The 17,500-nt window shown below is 39.4% G+C and overlaps 1 protein-coding gene across 1 annotated transcript; it reads left to right on the plus strand.

The window, feature by feature from the left end:
- The first annotated feature begins 1,514 nt into the window (after window positions 1-1,514).
- LOC138024573 (uncharacterized) lies at window positions 1,515-16,079 on the plus strand. Its single transcript, XM_068871801.1, has 2 exons — window positions 1,515-1,973; window positions 15,245-16,079. The coding sequence occupies exons 1-2, from the start codon at window positions 1,581-1,583 to the stop codon at window positions 15,968-15,970; spliced, it is 1,119 nt and encodes a 372-aa protein (XP_068727902.1). The 5' UTR covers window positions 1,515-1,580; the 3' UTR covers window positions 15,971-16,079.
- The last annotated feature ends 1,421 nt before the right edge of the window (window positions 16,080-17,500 follow it).

A 17,500-nucleotide genomic window follows, 5' to 3' on the forward strand; every position in this document is an offset into this window, starting at 1 on the left:
AAAAGAATTTGGCGCGCATCGAATTTGGTGAAGATGTTGCAGATTGTTCGATCGCTGCCTTCAGAAAGCGCTCGATATTCTCGTTGAATGTTTTTCAAAGTGCTTATAATTTCAGCCTAATATGTGTTAAGACATGTACACGGCATAAAATTAGTGTGTGACCAGCTATGCCGAAGGTCAAAAGAATTTTCACAGCTCGCGACGCAAGTCGCGAGACGTAATATAGAGATTAGGGACTTTAAGCACCGATACGGCGACGGCGACGGCAGACGCGGACGTGGGTACCGAGCGGAAAGACTGGGGAGAAAACGCCGTTGTGGCGCGAATTCTGAACATTAAGCACTTGCCAAATCTTCAGAGGTGACGGCAAATTGTTTGCAGACTGAATAACTGTATTTTTCTCATCATGCCTTCTTTAAAAATGGCTAGAAATCACCTTCTCATAAGCCATTACGAAGGGATTGTAGATGACGAAGAATTTCTTCTGTTATATGACATCAACACATCACCAAATCTTGATTTACCATACGATTTGTACGAGCGTTTTGACTTTAATGAACAATGAGTGTTGTCCTCTCAGATTGTTCTTATGAACTCCTCTACCTTACACAACTTTAACTGTGACCTTGTGGTATAATCAGGTATCCTTAACATTTAGAAGCAAACGCTGCAGACCAGGAGTAAAGGATCGCGAACTTCAAACAAAACAACACAATCTCCATCGCTTCAGTCTCATTCACTTTCGAGAAGCCAAAATCGTGGTTAAGCAACAATCACTCAAAACAAGAACACCTCTTAACTATCCTTCGACTTCATGGAGGTCAGTAGATTTTCAAAACACCAACATATTCAAAAACAGGCCGAGAAAATGAGTTCTTTACTACTCACGTTTTCACACAACGGCAAATTCCCTCTCTTCACGTTGCGACATGACGGCTACGTGAGGGCATTTTCGCGCCAGACATGCGCGTTCGGTAGTTTGGGTTTTCCCAGTGGCCTCTCCCGTCGCCGTCGCCGTTGCCGTCATCGGTGCTTAAAGTCCCTATTGTCTTCAAGAAGCTTAATCAATTTAAAGCTTTCTCACATAGTGAAAATGTTATTTATAAACGAAGTACTTTTGCTGTTGTGAACTGTTTGCCTTAAAATTAAGAATTAAAAGCCGTTCCTAGAGAGTAGAATATGGAAACTCCAGGTTCAAATCCAATCCAAGAATATGATTTTTTTTTTCCTTATTTTCTTTGCTACCACAAGTCCTGGGACAGTGTCCCGAAAATTTACGATAATGGTGAATTCAAAGCAAGTTAAAAATTCAGGATAATCGCGAATTCATGGGAGAGAACGTGTTGCAACGCGAGAAACAACCAAAGAAAATAAGGAAACGAAGGGCTTCTGAGTTTCGTGCTTAGTCTTTCGCGGCTAAGAGGGCCGGGCGGCTCTGAGAGCGAGAATGAGGCAATGCGTTCTCACTTCCTCCTTCCCAGGGTCTTCTCGTCCTATATGCTAAGAAATTATTGCAAACGCGCCAACCAAAATGCCTTCTTTTTGACTTCGTGATTCCAGCATAATGCCGAAAGATAAAAATGTCGTGTCCCACAATAAAGACCGACCATGACATCGTTGAAGAAATTGTTCGCGGAATTCATAAAATAGAAAACCAATTGGAAAGAGATGTCACGAATTTGTGCACTATTCTCTTAGCTGCTGAAGATGAATTTCGTTACTCGATGGAAAGCCAAACACCTAATAAGAACGCTTTAGATAACTTACGACAGCAACTCTTCGACAACTACTGCGCAATCTATTGGAGCTTAAAATTGCATCTGGTATTCCATATGGGCGTCGATCAAGCACTGCAACATGAAAAACTCAAGAAGTTTCACGATCTGCTTAATTATCCGGAAGAGCTGTGGAAATGGGAGTTGCTTCCCGGTTTAGAACACGCCGTCGATCCTGGAAGCAAAGTACTGGAAATCGTAAGTATGCATTGTTTTCCCTCGCAAATATTTCAACCAGTTGTCTTAGCTGGGCTCTTGCACCTTGAAGAGGTCACTCCCTTTCTGATCCTTTCTCTGCTAAACGGTTGGCGTTTTTGTGGTAAATGAAAATCATGTTCATACACCCATTGTTTCTATATTTATATCACTACTGCATAATGACATCATTAATTTAATTTTGTGGATGAGATTGGACTTCAGCATATTTTGGTGCTGCTGGAAGCCACCTCCATCATTAACAATCTCCCCAACCCACCCTACTCATGATGAAATTCTGTAATAGATTATACAACAAAGACCAGACCACACAACACACTCTGTACTTTTCATTGTACCTTTGAGTATCTGGTTACATTAAATGACTTAGTAATGTCTTTATTTGGTGTCCCTTTGAACAAAAAATTGGCCAAAGGAAGGCCAGAATCTAAGCTACAAGTAGCCTCTTGTTATTTTTTTTCCTCTCCGACCATCCTAGAGGCTCAGGCCTTTGACCAAAGGCACAATAAATCACTGCCGCCCTCTATTCTCTTAGAAGCATAAAACCTTAAATATACAAATAAGGACGAAAAATATCACAGACACAATCTGAAAATTGGACAGAGGTTTATTTTTTCTTTTGCTCAAAGCATGACCAATATGGACATGCACTGGCCTGATTCTTTTCACCAGGCCCAGGGATTACAAATCCACTTAAAATTAATCCATGGCAGGAAGTTTCTTTAACTCCAGCGCAAAGTTTCAAAAAAATCCGCAGAATTTTACTGGTTGCTAGAGGCAATTTTAAATATTCTTAGATTTCTTAGCATGAAACTGTATGAAATTGAAGGTACTGGTAGTCTTGTTACATACAATGGAACAACATTTCTTAGTTAAATAAAAATGAAATTAGTCCCCAGTTGGTTTTTGTTACTCTCCATTTTTAGCTCCCATTTTTGAATGTCCTTTTACTCAGGAGTTCGTCTTTGCCTATTTACTTCATATAAAGGTGGATGTAAGTACCTTCTTTCCATGGGTGCAAAATTGTGTCTTGATCCTCAAAAAAGACATCACGTTAGGCTTTCAAAAGGGCGTATACACTGAGTGGCAAAAGGAATGGCTTTGCCTTGATCAAGAATAAAAATGTTTTGTTCAATTCACATTGCACAAAAAATTGTGTATGCTTTTGTGTAAGGAAGAGAAACTAAACAAATCTTTTTTTTATTTTAAATCCCAGGTTATTCGAACTAATTTAATGTACTTGCTTCACATAAAATATATGGAGGATATTACACGGTGGCGAGAAGATATGAATTTTATGTTCGAGTGGCAAGAACAATATCTCACGAGTGAGCGAAGCGAACGAGTGAGATATTGTTCTTGTCACGAGAACATAAAACTCATATCTTCGAGCCAACGTGTAATGTTCTTTTTATTATATGGAGACTAAATATTGAATATTTCCGATTTTATTGTGTTTGAAAGTAGACAAGTTTTACAAATACGGCTGGGCTTCATAAAAAAGGCGGGAAAAAAAGGCGGGAGTCGTGACGTCAGTGAACGATACGACACTCACAAAGGTGACATACGGAAAATACGCCACTCGGGTCCCGGATGTAGTGGCGTATGGAATCTACGAGTGGTTTAGTTCCCAGTAAAACACTCTCCTCCATATAATAAAAAGTTATATTTGTTAAATTCCTTACAGTACAGTAATATAACCATAGGAAACGTTGAACAGAATTTTTGTTTTAGTCTCTTTAACTTCACATTTAAACAATGTCTCCAAAATTTGTGGAGTTAATTAATTGATTCCAGTGGGAAGGTGAGACTTGTAAATTCAGTTTGGATACCTTGAACATGTATCACCACTGCATCTCATGAAAGAATCATGAAAGATGCTAGCCTCCCATGCTGTCATTCGTAGGGTAGTTTGATTTCACCTCCTCCCCACAAATGCCTCTCTTACCCAAAAGCAACATTCCTTTCCCAAAGTTTGACCTGCAAGGCATTCTGGCCAATCACGACTCAGTCATTTTCTAATAATGGCCAGTTAATGCTTATAAAGAAGTCTGATTATACCTGCCAAGTTATTAACTCCTGAATTTCTCACTAAAGTTGTTCTGCATGTGAAGTCACCTTCCAGAATTCAACTGCGGGAAGTAATGTCGCTTTCGGGTAAGCAGGCGGTTGTGGGAAGGAGGAGAAATACTACTACCCAAAAAACAACTGCGTGGGAGGCTAGATACAGGGTTCTTAACAGAATTTTTGACAGCTGTTGCTGTGCTATTTTCAGCTGTAACACTTACACAACATCCATGTCAGGTGTTGTCGGTTTAACCAGAAATCCTGAAAGAAATTGCAAATACTTCAGAAACAAGCTGCCAGGATTATTGACGCTTCCTCCTATGACATAATGTTGTCCAGTGCTGTGCCACCAACTTCACTGGGATGACCTTCTAACTAGATGCCTGAAGTAAATCACTATGATGATATTCAATTAAAGTGAATCATGGCTTATGTCCCGAATACTAAACAGACATTCATATCAGCCATCTCTTAATGATGCCTTGTGTCAGGGTGATCTTACACTGTATCTCATAATTAATGTATTATAACTTTCTGCATTGTGTTATTTTATTAGCAGTCTTATCTTTAGGTTGTTAGAACTTTCCTCCTTTCCTTTCCTTTCCATTTTATTTTTTTAGGCTACTTGAAAAGCAGCTACATGTAAGCTGAATGTATTTTTTCACTGTGACATTGAAGGTCAATATTCTCATAATTTCTTGTTATTGTAATGAAAAGGAGTTTGTGTGAGATGCACTTATCTACCATCACAGACTGTTTCTTGTCTGTTTGTGTGACTACAAAATAACCTCAAGAAAACACCAGCTCCTGTTAAGTCCTGTTGGGTAAATGGATATCCGGATGGGTAACCATCGAGTGGAATACCAGGGTGTGTCAAAAAGGCTGTATGAACGTTTTGGGCTAGCACTTTGTTATTGTGGGTTGCCTGATGGGAAAGCATCATTTGAACACGAGTGTGGCATTTCTGGTTGTTTTTTTCTCATGCAAACTTCTGAGCAGACATAAGTGTTTAGCAGACAGTCCAAGGGAGAAAAGGAATACAAATCTTTTTGGGGCTACAATAGCTCCTCAGAGACTTGGGCTAATAAGATGAAATTGAAATTAAAATTTTGTGTCACCCTGAATACAATGTACTCCATGTTGTAGGCTCGCAGGGAGTAGGGATGGCATTGTTCAGAGACCACTAACCTCCCACCGATAATGGCTGTTTTCGTATCCTGGACATTGGTTTCTGCCGGCATACAGCTTCTTCTTCCTAGCTGAAGCTGTGCCTCTTTGAATGATACGCTTTTTGTCGTTCTTTGTACCAATAGCCATTTCATTCAGGTAAATATGATTTTATTGGCATCAAAAATAAACTATATATTTTGTGTGAAAAGGTTTCAACAATGACATTTGCATCTGTAGTAACATTCCACAGCACCAACAGGCAAACAAGATCTCCTATGCACATTCATTGGCAGAAAATATTCTTCCATCCATGCCTAAAAAAACTCATTATCAAATTGAAAAACAATAATAGTTGTTTTTGGGAAAAAAATTCATTCCTGGCTACTAAGACAATAATACAAGTGCATTTGAATACACTCTGAAACAATTCCATTCAGCTGTCATGATGGTAGCAATTTAAGAAAAGAAATTGCAGAAGAGCTAGAAGAGACGGAACGCAAGCAGCCCTTCACCAGCAATAATTGAGTGATTATTATTACGTGGCACCTTGCCTACTCTTAGTTTTTCCTCCGATTCTGTTCTTCAGGATTCTGAAGATGATTTTTTATAATGCTTATTGCTTGTTCCAAATACCCAAGAGTTAAGAATACACAGGAAGCATTGCGAGTTCAGCACACTTTACGGATGAAATACCCTTTACTATAAGATTGAGTGATGCCTTGAGTTGCAGTTGGTTGGTACGTCACTAGAAATAAAGTAATTGCACATCATGGTAAAAGTTTAGTCATGTTTTTGCCAAGAAGCCAAATTTCGTAAAACCATAGTCTTAGCCTCCATCACAGTTCTGGCCTAGTCACTGACCACAGGCCTGTTGGCAAGCTTTCCCTCCTTACAAAATATCTTGGAACAGTTTGAAACCAGACAAACAGTGGAACTCTTTTATTGTTGAACTTGTCAAAAAACTTAGAAATTCCACGAAATTGCAAGCAATTTCATGGAATATGTGACAAAACTTGAAAGTAGCCAGAAATATTGGACAATTGCAGGAAATTTCTTGAAAAGTATCAGAAAAATCAGCAATAGTTGCTAAGAATTCCAGAGAAGTTGGCTTGGAATTTTTTTCATGCTTATATGTCAAAAAAGCTTAAGAAACAAGGCTACAGAGACTTGCTTTCGTAAATATTATTCCAACAGATAAGAAATGTATTAAATTTTAAAAACAATCCCATGCAATCTTAAGCTAACCATGATTTTTATAATATCAAACAGACAGAACTGTTATCAGTCTCTAAAAAGGAAATCCCAACAAAAAGGTATTCATCAACTTACCAATGAAGAGGTGACAGACTTGGCTGTCAAGCATTTTTCTGTGTTGTTCAAGGAAGTTTCTGCGCGGTAACTGCAACAAATGTCTTTAGGCAGCGTCTCTTGTTCTCTCATGACAACTACAATCAAGAAAATATATTCAGATGATGCAAGTTGAATTCCTTTTTGGAATAATTACTCATATCATTCCTGTTATAACTTATACAGTACACGTGGAAAGCAGAATGATTTAAAAAAAAGGAGCATATGCATAGCGACCTGTGAGTAAATCTTGGCACAGATTCATAGGCAGCTGTCTCGCTTTTTTCAAAAGGTCAATAGTACTATTTTCTCAGATACAAATATAGTATCTGCATTGAGAACAATGGTTAAAGTCGGCATTTACAGAGAAGGAATACTGTGCGAGAGCTCTCAGTGTGAGTATTTTGTAAACAAAAATGGCTCACTTGTTAATTTCCAGTCTAGTCTCACACATGTTCTTCCGTCGTCCAGTCTACACGAATGGCGCATATAATACACTTAACTTTTTCACCTTAAGTCTCCTTATTCGTGTTAAGGATTTATCATTTTTTTTACAAGGGTTTTGCATCGAGACAACTCATATTATCCTTGCTTCACAAATTAGTGATGACTTGAAGGTGTGAAGAGTTTGAATGATAAATTGTAATTTTTGATAGAGAGTTTATTTGTACTGTTCAGTATGTATGTTGCAAAGAAGTGATAGTGATGATCAAAGACAAATACAAACAAAAATACAGAAACTGGTCACCCAAAAAAGCTTGAAAGCTAAACTACTTGGGTGGCCAACATTGATAAAAAAGAGGCAAAATAGTTTAATATACACTGTTCATTTATACTCAAGGTAAATATTACAGAAGAAATATATTAAAAGTTTACATACACACATAGATTGAAGTCAATAAATAAAGAAAAAATTACAGAGAAGTAGACAAAAGCAAAAAAATACAAAACAACAAATATGCAAATTATTAATCTATTAGTCATTTTGATTACTAAAAACACCCAGGTGGGAGCCGCTGATATATGCATAGTTTCAATCCAAAGTGATTCAAATTCTTTAATAGATAGACAGAGATCGTCTGGACTATGAAACTGAATGCCTTGTTTGAAGTAAATCCCTATACCACCAACAATAGAAAGGGTTGGCTTACAGACAAAATCGTTTTCTTATTTTTCAACTTAGATATAAAATTTTCCAAATTCTGGATAACTTGCCACGATAGGAACTGCTATCAAAACTTGACAAGATGTCCAGTCTTAAGGACCATGATGCACAAAGTAGTCAGTTTCCAGAGACTGACTTTAGTTATGATACTCTAGATGAGTTTCGGAATAATGAGGAAATCTGCATCCTCTTTTTCAACTATTCATGTGAATATAGGGAGCCTTTCGGCAAATCATGATGGTTTGATGCTACTATCAGATCTTCAACATTCATTCGATGTTATTGTTCTCTCTGAAACAAAAATTAGGTAGTGATCCAAAATTGACATTGAAGGTTATACAAGAACCTTAACCATCTGTATTGGAGGAAGGAGCATGAGCTCCACCATCTTAAGACATCCAAGTCAGGTTTCTTTAAAATGGCCACAGCGCGACTTTCTGAATCTTTACGAACCTAGGTACGACCATAAAATTGAAAAATGTACTGACACTTGAGGTCCCTTTTAACTTCAAACTGTCTTTGAAAAGGTCCTTTTTCATCTGAGTGAGATTTTCCGAGATGTAGATTTTATTTTTGCCGGCAATCAGGCATCAAATCAGTGTACCTGCTTTTTGTTTAAAGCTTACTTTTTTTGGTTGAGTTGTTGTCAACATTTCCTTTCTTTAAATCAGCATTTGAAGAGTAAAACAACTGAAAATCTGCAGCATACTTTGTCACACTTTGTCACACTTTGCAACCCTTCTCGAATAAACCGCGAAACAGCCGCCCGCGACGCCGCCCGCACCGTTGGTACTTGAGCGACTGCTGACCAAAACGAAAAACGGCTCACTCGTTTCCAGTCTACGGTGCCTTCAAGTCCACTCCGAATTCCGAAACTCACTCCGAATACCAGTTTATCCAACATAACCTAAACAGGGCTGAATAACGTCTGCTCATGTGCGAAGGCACACAACAACAATGCGTCCTCCAAAGCAATAGCAATTTTTTTGGAGGACGCATTTTCATCATTGCGTGCGCAGAGCAAAATTGTCTGGAAAACAAAAAAAATTGATCGAAAGGTCAGTGAGATTGTGGTACATACTACGTTTACTTCCGAACAACGCAAGTTGATTGTTATCGTAGAAGAATAATTATACGGAAGTTTCTTTGCTTTGCAGAGGAAACGACTGCATAAACAGTGGCTCGTCCCCAAAACAGTCCCACAATGCATGCAATTCAATGAGACTCTCGACCCTGTCCCCCACGCAATAGAAGGCTCGTGTAATTTTGTCCGTCTTTGAAAGAAATTACTTGTACGAATACCTGAAAGGTATCTGAGTTATAATCTCGGTAGAATTTAGTTTTTTTGTGCAGCAAATGAACAATAGGATTGCGTGGCGGTGATTTCATTGGCTAAAAGCAATGCACAACACCCCTTTGAGCAATACATTTGACCTCCCCCTGTGACAAAACAACTGCAACTGACAAATAGACACAGCCGTGAGTGAGAAGATTTCCGCTTAGCCTCACTTCTTACAGAATTTCATGAAAATCCGAATTTATAACATGCAGTGGAGCAACCAAAGCGACGGGTGCTGTGTTGAGGCTTCAGTGCGACACATTTAATTTCGTTTGGTGATTCAGAAACTCAACGCCCATGTTCTACGTGATGGCAAATGACGCAAATACAATGCAGCTAAAAAGTGCAAATGCTTCCCGCGGTGGGGGGGGGGAGGGGCGAGGGTGAGGGGTGTGTGAAGAGGAATACTGGAAGAAGAATAACGAATTTTGTGGGGCGGAATAACGGCTTCCTTTGGAATAATCGATTTGTCTTTCGGGAGAAGGTGATTTTTTCAACGGAATAATGAGCTCTTTTCTACTGGAATAGTGGAATGAGAAAAATTTTCCAGCAGGAATAATGGAATACACCCGATCATTCCTTGAGATCCGGAAATCTCGGGTTCAAGACTCGCTCTGACCACTCTCTGAATTTGTACTTGGTAGTCTCTGGTTCAAATTCCCAGCTGCACTTGTAAATAGCCAACTGGTTTGCCTCCGGCCAGTTGGGATTCTTAACAGTTATCATTGTTGTTCTGTTCCGTCGTCTCGTTGATTGTGTATTGGGGAGCGGTCAATTACCCCACGAAAATGTTGTATTCAACCTTCTGGAAATGTTATGAATAACATCTTGCCTCAACGATGAAAGGATATATGAACTGCGGATATGAAATCAAGTGAAGTTATGATTCTCGGAGTTACGATCGCAATTTTTGCAATTGCGTAAAGAAGCTTGAAAAATTCAGGACTTCAACGGGGTTTGAGCCGGTGTCCTTGCGACACCGGTGCGATTTTCTAACCAACTGGGCTATGAAGCCACTGACGTTGGGAGTTGGTCATTTGTGGGTTCTAATGTTCCCGTGAGGAATGAATCAACGATGAAATGATATATGAAGTGGATCATATATGAACTGCAGATATGAAATCAAGTGAAGCTATGATCTTCGCAGTTATGATTGCAATTTTAACAACTGCGTAAAGAAGCCTGAAAAACTCAAGACTTCAACGGGGTTTGAACCCGTGACCTCGCGATATCGGTCTGACACTCTAACCAACTAAGATATGAAGCCACTGACGTTGGGAGCTAGTCATTTGTGGTTTCTAATGTTCCCGTGAGGTCACGAGGTCGCTCCAACAGTTTTACTTAGCTTTCAGTTTATATCCCTCCTCTGCTTGACTTGAAGAACTGCGTAGCCACCAGTGTTGGCCTGACCACAGCTATGTATTTCAAACCTGGATTGAAACCGGCAAAAAATGCAGGGAAAAATATTTTCCATACCGTTTTCCACCTGAACACGAAAAGCGACGGCTGTTAGGAGCCTTAGGCTACGTTTACACGGGTCCGGACAAATTTTCGCTCGCACGAATTTTGTACCAGGACCCCCTGTTTACATGGAACAGTGGAAATTCTGTTACAGATCACTTTGGTGTTTACATGGACCCGTGCAAAGTTTGAGACCAGTCCCGGCATTTGTTTACATCTGCTTTAAGCCAGTCACGTTGTAGCTAAGTGCAGTACGCGGCAAATCAGACCTCCCGAAACTTTTCGGGCCTTTTTCTGGTGTAACTGAAATTTCCTCTATCTCAAGAAATTCAAATGTGTACTTTGCCTCGATCGATGAAGATCGGAGGCCATGAATGGGCATTTGCAGCAACGTGTATTGCAGTAGCCCAGCTAATCCGGCTAAAATAGCGATGCCCGATAGCTATCGCTCGTCTCCTCATATCTGTATCTTGCTTTTGTTTATTTCTTCTGTGTCAAATTTCATTTTAAAAAGAGCGAAATGTAACTTTAAAAATTGTGACCTTACAGCATTTTTGCTTAGCAACCAAAAACATAAGTAAATTCCAGGCCTTAACCGCGCTAACCGTGCAAAATCTTGCACTGTTCGCAAGGTGGAACCGCGCTCGAAAGGCATTTTTTTCTTAGGGACTGGTCATTATGTATCGGGAGGGGGGCTGGTGGAATGTAAAATGTGGCATGCTTGATTCTTGCTGATCCCCTCTCCTACTTTGAGATGATTTTTGCTGACCCCATCCCCCCTTGTCCTCCGGCATGCGTGAAACAAAAAGTAAGCATTTATCAAGTCACCACGTCCAACTGATAGATATTCTCTAAATTAAAGCTACTTTAAATTTGGATTGTAGTTGCTCTTCGCCCAGATCTTGTGTAGACAACTGTCGCGTTGACATTAAAGTTCTCGGTGCTCTCAATCATTTCTTCTTCTTCAGTCGACTCCTCTTCCTCTTCAGAGCTTGAAATACCAATCTCTGCAAGGACACAGTCTTTTTCCACTGAGCCGTCTTCTGATTCACCACTGACAGAAGACGACTGATTGTCGCTCTTCCCATCCTCCTCTCTCTCAATACGTTTAGCAAGTTCTTGGATGATATTTTCTTTAATTGCTTCCAACTTTGCCTTTTTTGTCTCATATTTTCCAAGGTTATGGTGTGCTATGTACTTATCTAACTCCACAACGTGCTTTTAATTGTGAAAGGCTCCTCTCATGAAACATTCCTTCCCAGTCATAGTCTTTTGTATGTCTTTCTAGCTTCTTCTTCATGTTTTCTTTTGATCTTTTTTCTTTTCTTAAAGATAGAAGTTTCATGTGATTGACATACATCTTGATGGCGTCTTCAGTGACCACGTATTTCTGCGAGAAATCTGTGATGTTGTCAGGATTACCGAAAAATGAGTTATCTTCTCTGAAAATTAACCTCAGCTGAACCCTTGGGTGGAAATCATCCACACTTCTGCCAACAGTTGGGGTGTCTTCCGTAGCAAGATAATGGAGACCAGGTCTTTGGACATCGGGATATGGCCTGGGGATATGTTTTATGTCAGCAGAGCAGCAAACGTCATTGGAAACACAAAATTCACACCTTGTACTCTTTTCCTTTTCGCAAGATCCTTTTAAAAACTCCATGTACATTTCTCCACTCTCACTATGTTCTTGTGTGAATTTTTCAATTTTACTGAAATAGGCATTGCCAGGAACTGTTGCTCTATTTATCTCTGACTTGGTAGAGGTATATTGCAAAAGGTATGTGGTATTGAAAAAGAACTGTTTCTCTTGCCTTAATTAAGGTCACATAGGATTTCATGTAACCTCCCGCTGGACCAGGCTCATCATCAATTATCTTTGTTACCTCTTCAGCAACTTTCCACGCATTTTTTTCCATGCAGTCATTTTCTCGTTTTTGAAGGTCTGTCGCTGAAAGATTGTTGACTTTCTCTTCTGTGAGACCATCAAGAGGTCCATAGTAATTCCATTTGAGTGCACTCCTATCCACCAGAGCATCGCCTATTGCCGCATGGGACCTTTCAGCTTCGTTTTGTCCTGAATCACCAGGAGCACGATGAATGCGATTTACGCGATCTGAGGAGTGTATTCTGGCTATTTCTATGTCTCTAAATCGAACCTCTAGGTTTGAAACACCAACTCCTGAACCCGCATCTGTGGCTTTAAATACATCACAACACCATGGGGTGAGCTGCAATCCTTCAATTGTGTGACAAAGTTCCTTGCAGTCATTAGAAACAGCTTCTTCTTTCTCATAAAGTTTATTGTCTACAATCATCTGTAAGCAATTTTCAATACAACATTTTGCCCGGCTTTATTTGGATATCAGCAGCTTTGCTTTTGAGATCATTTCCTATTACCTTCTGTGACTCTAAAATACCACCCTCCTCTTCGTTCCATGACTCAATGGCTCCTTCTGTTTGTTGCACAAGCCCATATAGTTTCTGTTCTTCATAAAGTCTGTGCCCATGATGATGACAGTGATGTTGCTGACATTGATGACAATGGTGATGAGGATAATGATGATATTGATGATGATGCTGACAGTGGTGATGATGACACTGAACAATCTTAATGGCGATGATGGCAATGATGATGAATATTAAATGCTGTGGACAACAACGATGATGATGGTGCTGGTCTTGTTCACAGTAGAAGTAACGTCAATGTTGTAAGATGCTGATTTGAAAGTGTTAATAACATTTTTGCTGGCAAAACGCTTGCATAATTTTTAATGCCCCCCCCCCCCCCTATCCTTTAAGCCATGCATAAAAAATGTTGCCCCCCCTCCCGATAAATAATGACCAGTCCCTTAAGCACGGAAATGGTGATCTAGTTTCCTAATACACACATCATATGGATCTTGGTTGCCTTCTGGGTAAGGGTCCGCAATATCTTCAAAATATCTTGGACCTCCATGCTTGCGAAGTGCAGAAGTTGTGAAGCTTTCGTTCGCGTGTTTTGCAAGCCTTTCCCCTCGGCGAAATATTCGACTGCCTCTTTCCACTTTCGCCATTTCTGGGCGGCTTGAGATGATGATCTCGATAGATGAAGCGGCAGTAAAGCTCTCTCTGACATTTTATCCGTCCTCGTCGGCAATGTATGTGTCTTAATGGTTTAACTCACGCAAAACTTTCGCCATCAAATCCTCTTTTAATATTCTTCTCTCCCGCCACTATACATTCCCGGGTGTACTAGTGCCCGTACACCACAATAACTCTGTATTTACAGAGAAGTGGTCCTGTATTCTGTAGTTAAGTCAAATTTCGTATCTCCAAGCGGCCACGTAATATTCTATTTATTATATAAATACCAATGAAATACCGAATCATTTCACAAAAGGCATGGAAAGGCACGATTTTTATATGTAACCATCGTAACAGTGATATTTTCACGTGGGAGGATATCATGTTTTCGCGCGAAAGCTTACCTGGTATTTGGTTGGTGTTTATATAATAAATATACATAATCTACAAACACAAAGGCCTCATTTACACTAGCAAGTTTTCCTTGGCAGTGTAAATGGAAAAATATGACAAGCTTTTCCTTGACAAATATCCTTGTTCAAAAACTAGCATTCTAGTTTAGCCTCTTTTATACTAGCAAGTTTTCCATGACAATTCCACTTCTCAAGAAAAACGTGCCGACTGTACACAGTAGCAAGTTCTCCTTGAAACTAGCGTGCTAGTTTTTGAACAAGGAAACCTTGTCAAGGAAACCTTGTCACATTTTTCATTTACACTACCAAGGAAAAGTTGTCAAGAAAAAATGTTTCAAGGAGAAGTTGCTAGTGTGTACAGTCGGCAAGTTTTCCTTGACAAGTGGACTTGTCAAGGAAAACTTGCTACTGTAAATGAGGCTAAAAAGGACTAATAGCTGAGTATGTGGAGTCAAGTTGATAATTCAATGAGAATCTGTATAATTGCTTCTAATGGCAGATAATTGGCAAAGTGTTTGACAACGTTACAGCCTGCCAAGCAAAGTAAACACAATCTGCATTTTGACTATGTTAGCGCGACCTCAAACACAGTGGTTCTCATCACTCTTTTCAATGACTACGTAGAAAATGAAACAGCACAATAACATTGAGTGTTTAACAATCCCCCTGAAGGCTAAGTATGGTACTTTGTAGTGTTGTATTTTGATTTTTAATTTATTCCTTAAATACAGCCAGTAATAGACCAATTTCGATATATTAAAATTCAGTCCTAAACAAAAGGCATCATCTCGAGGCTCTGGGGAATAAATACAAGGATTTGTATGAGTTTTTTCCCTAGAGCCTCGAGGTAATGCCTTTTGTTTAGGACAGAATTTTAGTATATCGAAATTGGTCTATTCAGTGTTCTTGTTTTCAATAAGCCATTAGTACGAGAGTAGGTGCTAGATCAAAAGTTTGCAGAAATGTTGGTCAAACAATACTGTTGTTTAAAAGGTTAATAAGAGTGTACTTACACACATGAAATTATTGAAAGAAGGTTGTTCAGCATACAAAGTAATGAAAAACGAAAAGTTAGTCCCCTAAGATGAGTTTATATGATCATACTCGGTATTGCAGATTATGTTTCTTGATACCTTGCGAACGTGTTATGTCGAGTGATCAATCTTAATTGATCAAGTACAGTGTATGAATAATTATTGATCAAGTGCTGTTCTCTGTCTTTCAGTTAAGTATCATTGTTGCTCAAAAAGGCAGCACTGAACCTGCAGCTGAAAGAGGCAGTGAGAAACATGCAGACGATGTACTGGTAAGGGCCAAAGCCTTCTTTTCTCGGCTTTGGAAAAAAAATATCTTTAGACCAAAGGTTTTGGCAAAAGTTTCACGAAACGGCAGGAGGTTTGTTGGATCGTCAATGGCAGTGAGTCCATTTTTACGTCCGTTTTGTCTGTACAACAGAGTGATCAAGTTTAATTACAGACTTATGGAAGCAGTCGTGTTTGATAAACATCTAGAACTTCCAGGTGATCAAGTAAGAGGCTGGTCCTCTTCAGCATTCTCAATGCAAACGGGTTATGATAAAGAGAAACCTCCATGCAAAAAGTGTCAGACGCTTTTCCAGAAATTGGAAGGGTTTATCCAAAGGAAGGGAGGAGAGGAGAAAGATGGTGATACATTTTTAGGGGCATGTGCAGAATATTGCCCTGTCGATGAAATATTAATTAAAAGTGAACCAGAGCAAACAATTGCAAGCACTTTATCAGATGAGATGAAGATCAGGCTGAGACGGCACAGGAACAAATGTAGTATCCTTCATAAGGAGTATTTGGACATTGCTGGAGAGTGCTTTGATGCCTATGATTCTAAGGATGCTAGCAAGCTTGAAGCGGTATCGAAAAAAGTAAAGCATAAAATGCATATTTTTGGTTTCAAGCCAACATTAACTCTGCAATAGCTTTAATTTTTCTTCTGTTTGCACTCCGTCTTTGGCGCGGATAGAATAAAAAATATAGATTTGCCGAGCTGGTAGAGGAGTCTTTGCTATGCAGGTTTTGAATGGAGCCCCTGTTCTACCGCCTTACTTAATACCGGTATAGGTCATTCCGGAATTGCGCAGGAAACTCGGGCGAGTTTCAGATTTGAACCAATCGTTAACTTGACACTGTCACATGACAAATAACGTTGAGATTGGCCATCTGTCCAAGTTTGATGCTTTTAGGTCGAACATAGACCAAGTTACAGACTTAAAAACGTAGTTCAAAATCCATACAAACGTCCCTAAAGGCTTACAAATCGTATTTTCGGTCACATTTCAGGTCATTTTTTTCCCTGGGCTTAATTCTGTTATTTCTTCTTAATGAATGTTCATACATGTAGTCTCATGAAAGCTGAGGTCTTTGATCAAATTCCTCGACTTGGATACCCTTGGAAACCACATTTCTGTATCATACAGTCTTGCCCCAGTTAGGAATGCATTAAGGGAACGGCTTTCCTGTTTAAGGCTTCGAAAATAGTATCCGTTCAAGATGTGGTTTGCTTGTGGTTGTAATCCTCGAATCTTTTCAAGTACTCGCTCAATCCTTTTTATCGGTCGGTTGTCTTATCCTTCAGACTTCTGACTCTATTTTGTTTTTGTGGTCTCATTCGCTCCGAAGACCTTTAGGCTAATTCAGTTAATCCAGTCAGGGCGGGTGATATGCTGGCAGTAAGAGCAAAACCCGAGAACTCTATCCCCTACTCTTCGGGAACAGTTTGTGGGTTTTTTTTTTTATGTCCTACAAAGTTAACAGTCCTAACAGCGAATGTTGTGAGACGTGGGCCGACGCTTGTATAGTCCTGTCCTCATCCAAGAAGACTTGGAAGTCGAACCATTTGCAGATGTCATTATATAGGAAGCACTTACTCCTTAGTTATTTTAAGACTCTGACTGTTGTTCCGACCTCGGGCCCGTGCTTTAACCTGACGGTTTGACAGAAGCATCAGCAAATTTGCACTTTCACTTGTTGTCTTGCTTTTTAAGAGGACCATCAAACAACAGTTCACATTTCTGTTTCGGGTGCCCTGAGTCATTTTGGGAACTTTGAATTCAGTTAAATCACCCGTCCTGTCTTTTCAGTAGAAAGTCTTGAGTCGTACGTGCCAGTTTCTAAATTGCACTGTAAAAGCGGACTAGTTCAACCAACCAATTAAATTTGTTGCAAAATACATCTGAGGCAAACCACATTTAAGTGGTTTTAACCACTAAATACAACCATTTTAAATTGCTTAAAACTAACCAATTTTTCCGGTTCAAAATAACTGATTTTTGTCATTGTATCAACTATGGGGTGGGTTATATTAACTTTTACGTTTAGTTGAATCTTCTCCCCTGTAGATGTTCTTTTGACATTTATCAACAGTTGAATTAACCGAAAAAGGTTGTTGCAAGCCCCAAACAATCAGTAGCTGTAACCATTTAAAGTTAATTAATCCAACCTATCTGAAT

Source organism: Montipora capricornis, chromosome 11 (assembly GCF_036669925.1).
Source record: "Montipora capricornis isolate CH-2021 chromosome 11, ASM3666992v2, whole genome shotgun sequence".
NCBI classification, from domain to species: Eukaryota; Metazoa; Cnidaria; class Anthozoa; order Scleractinia; family Acroporidae; genus Montipora; species Montipora capricornis.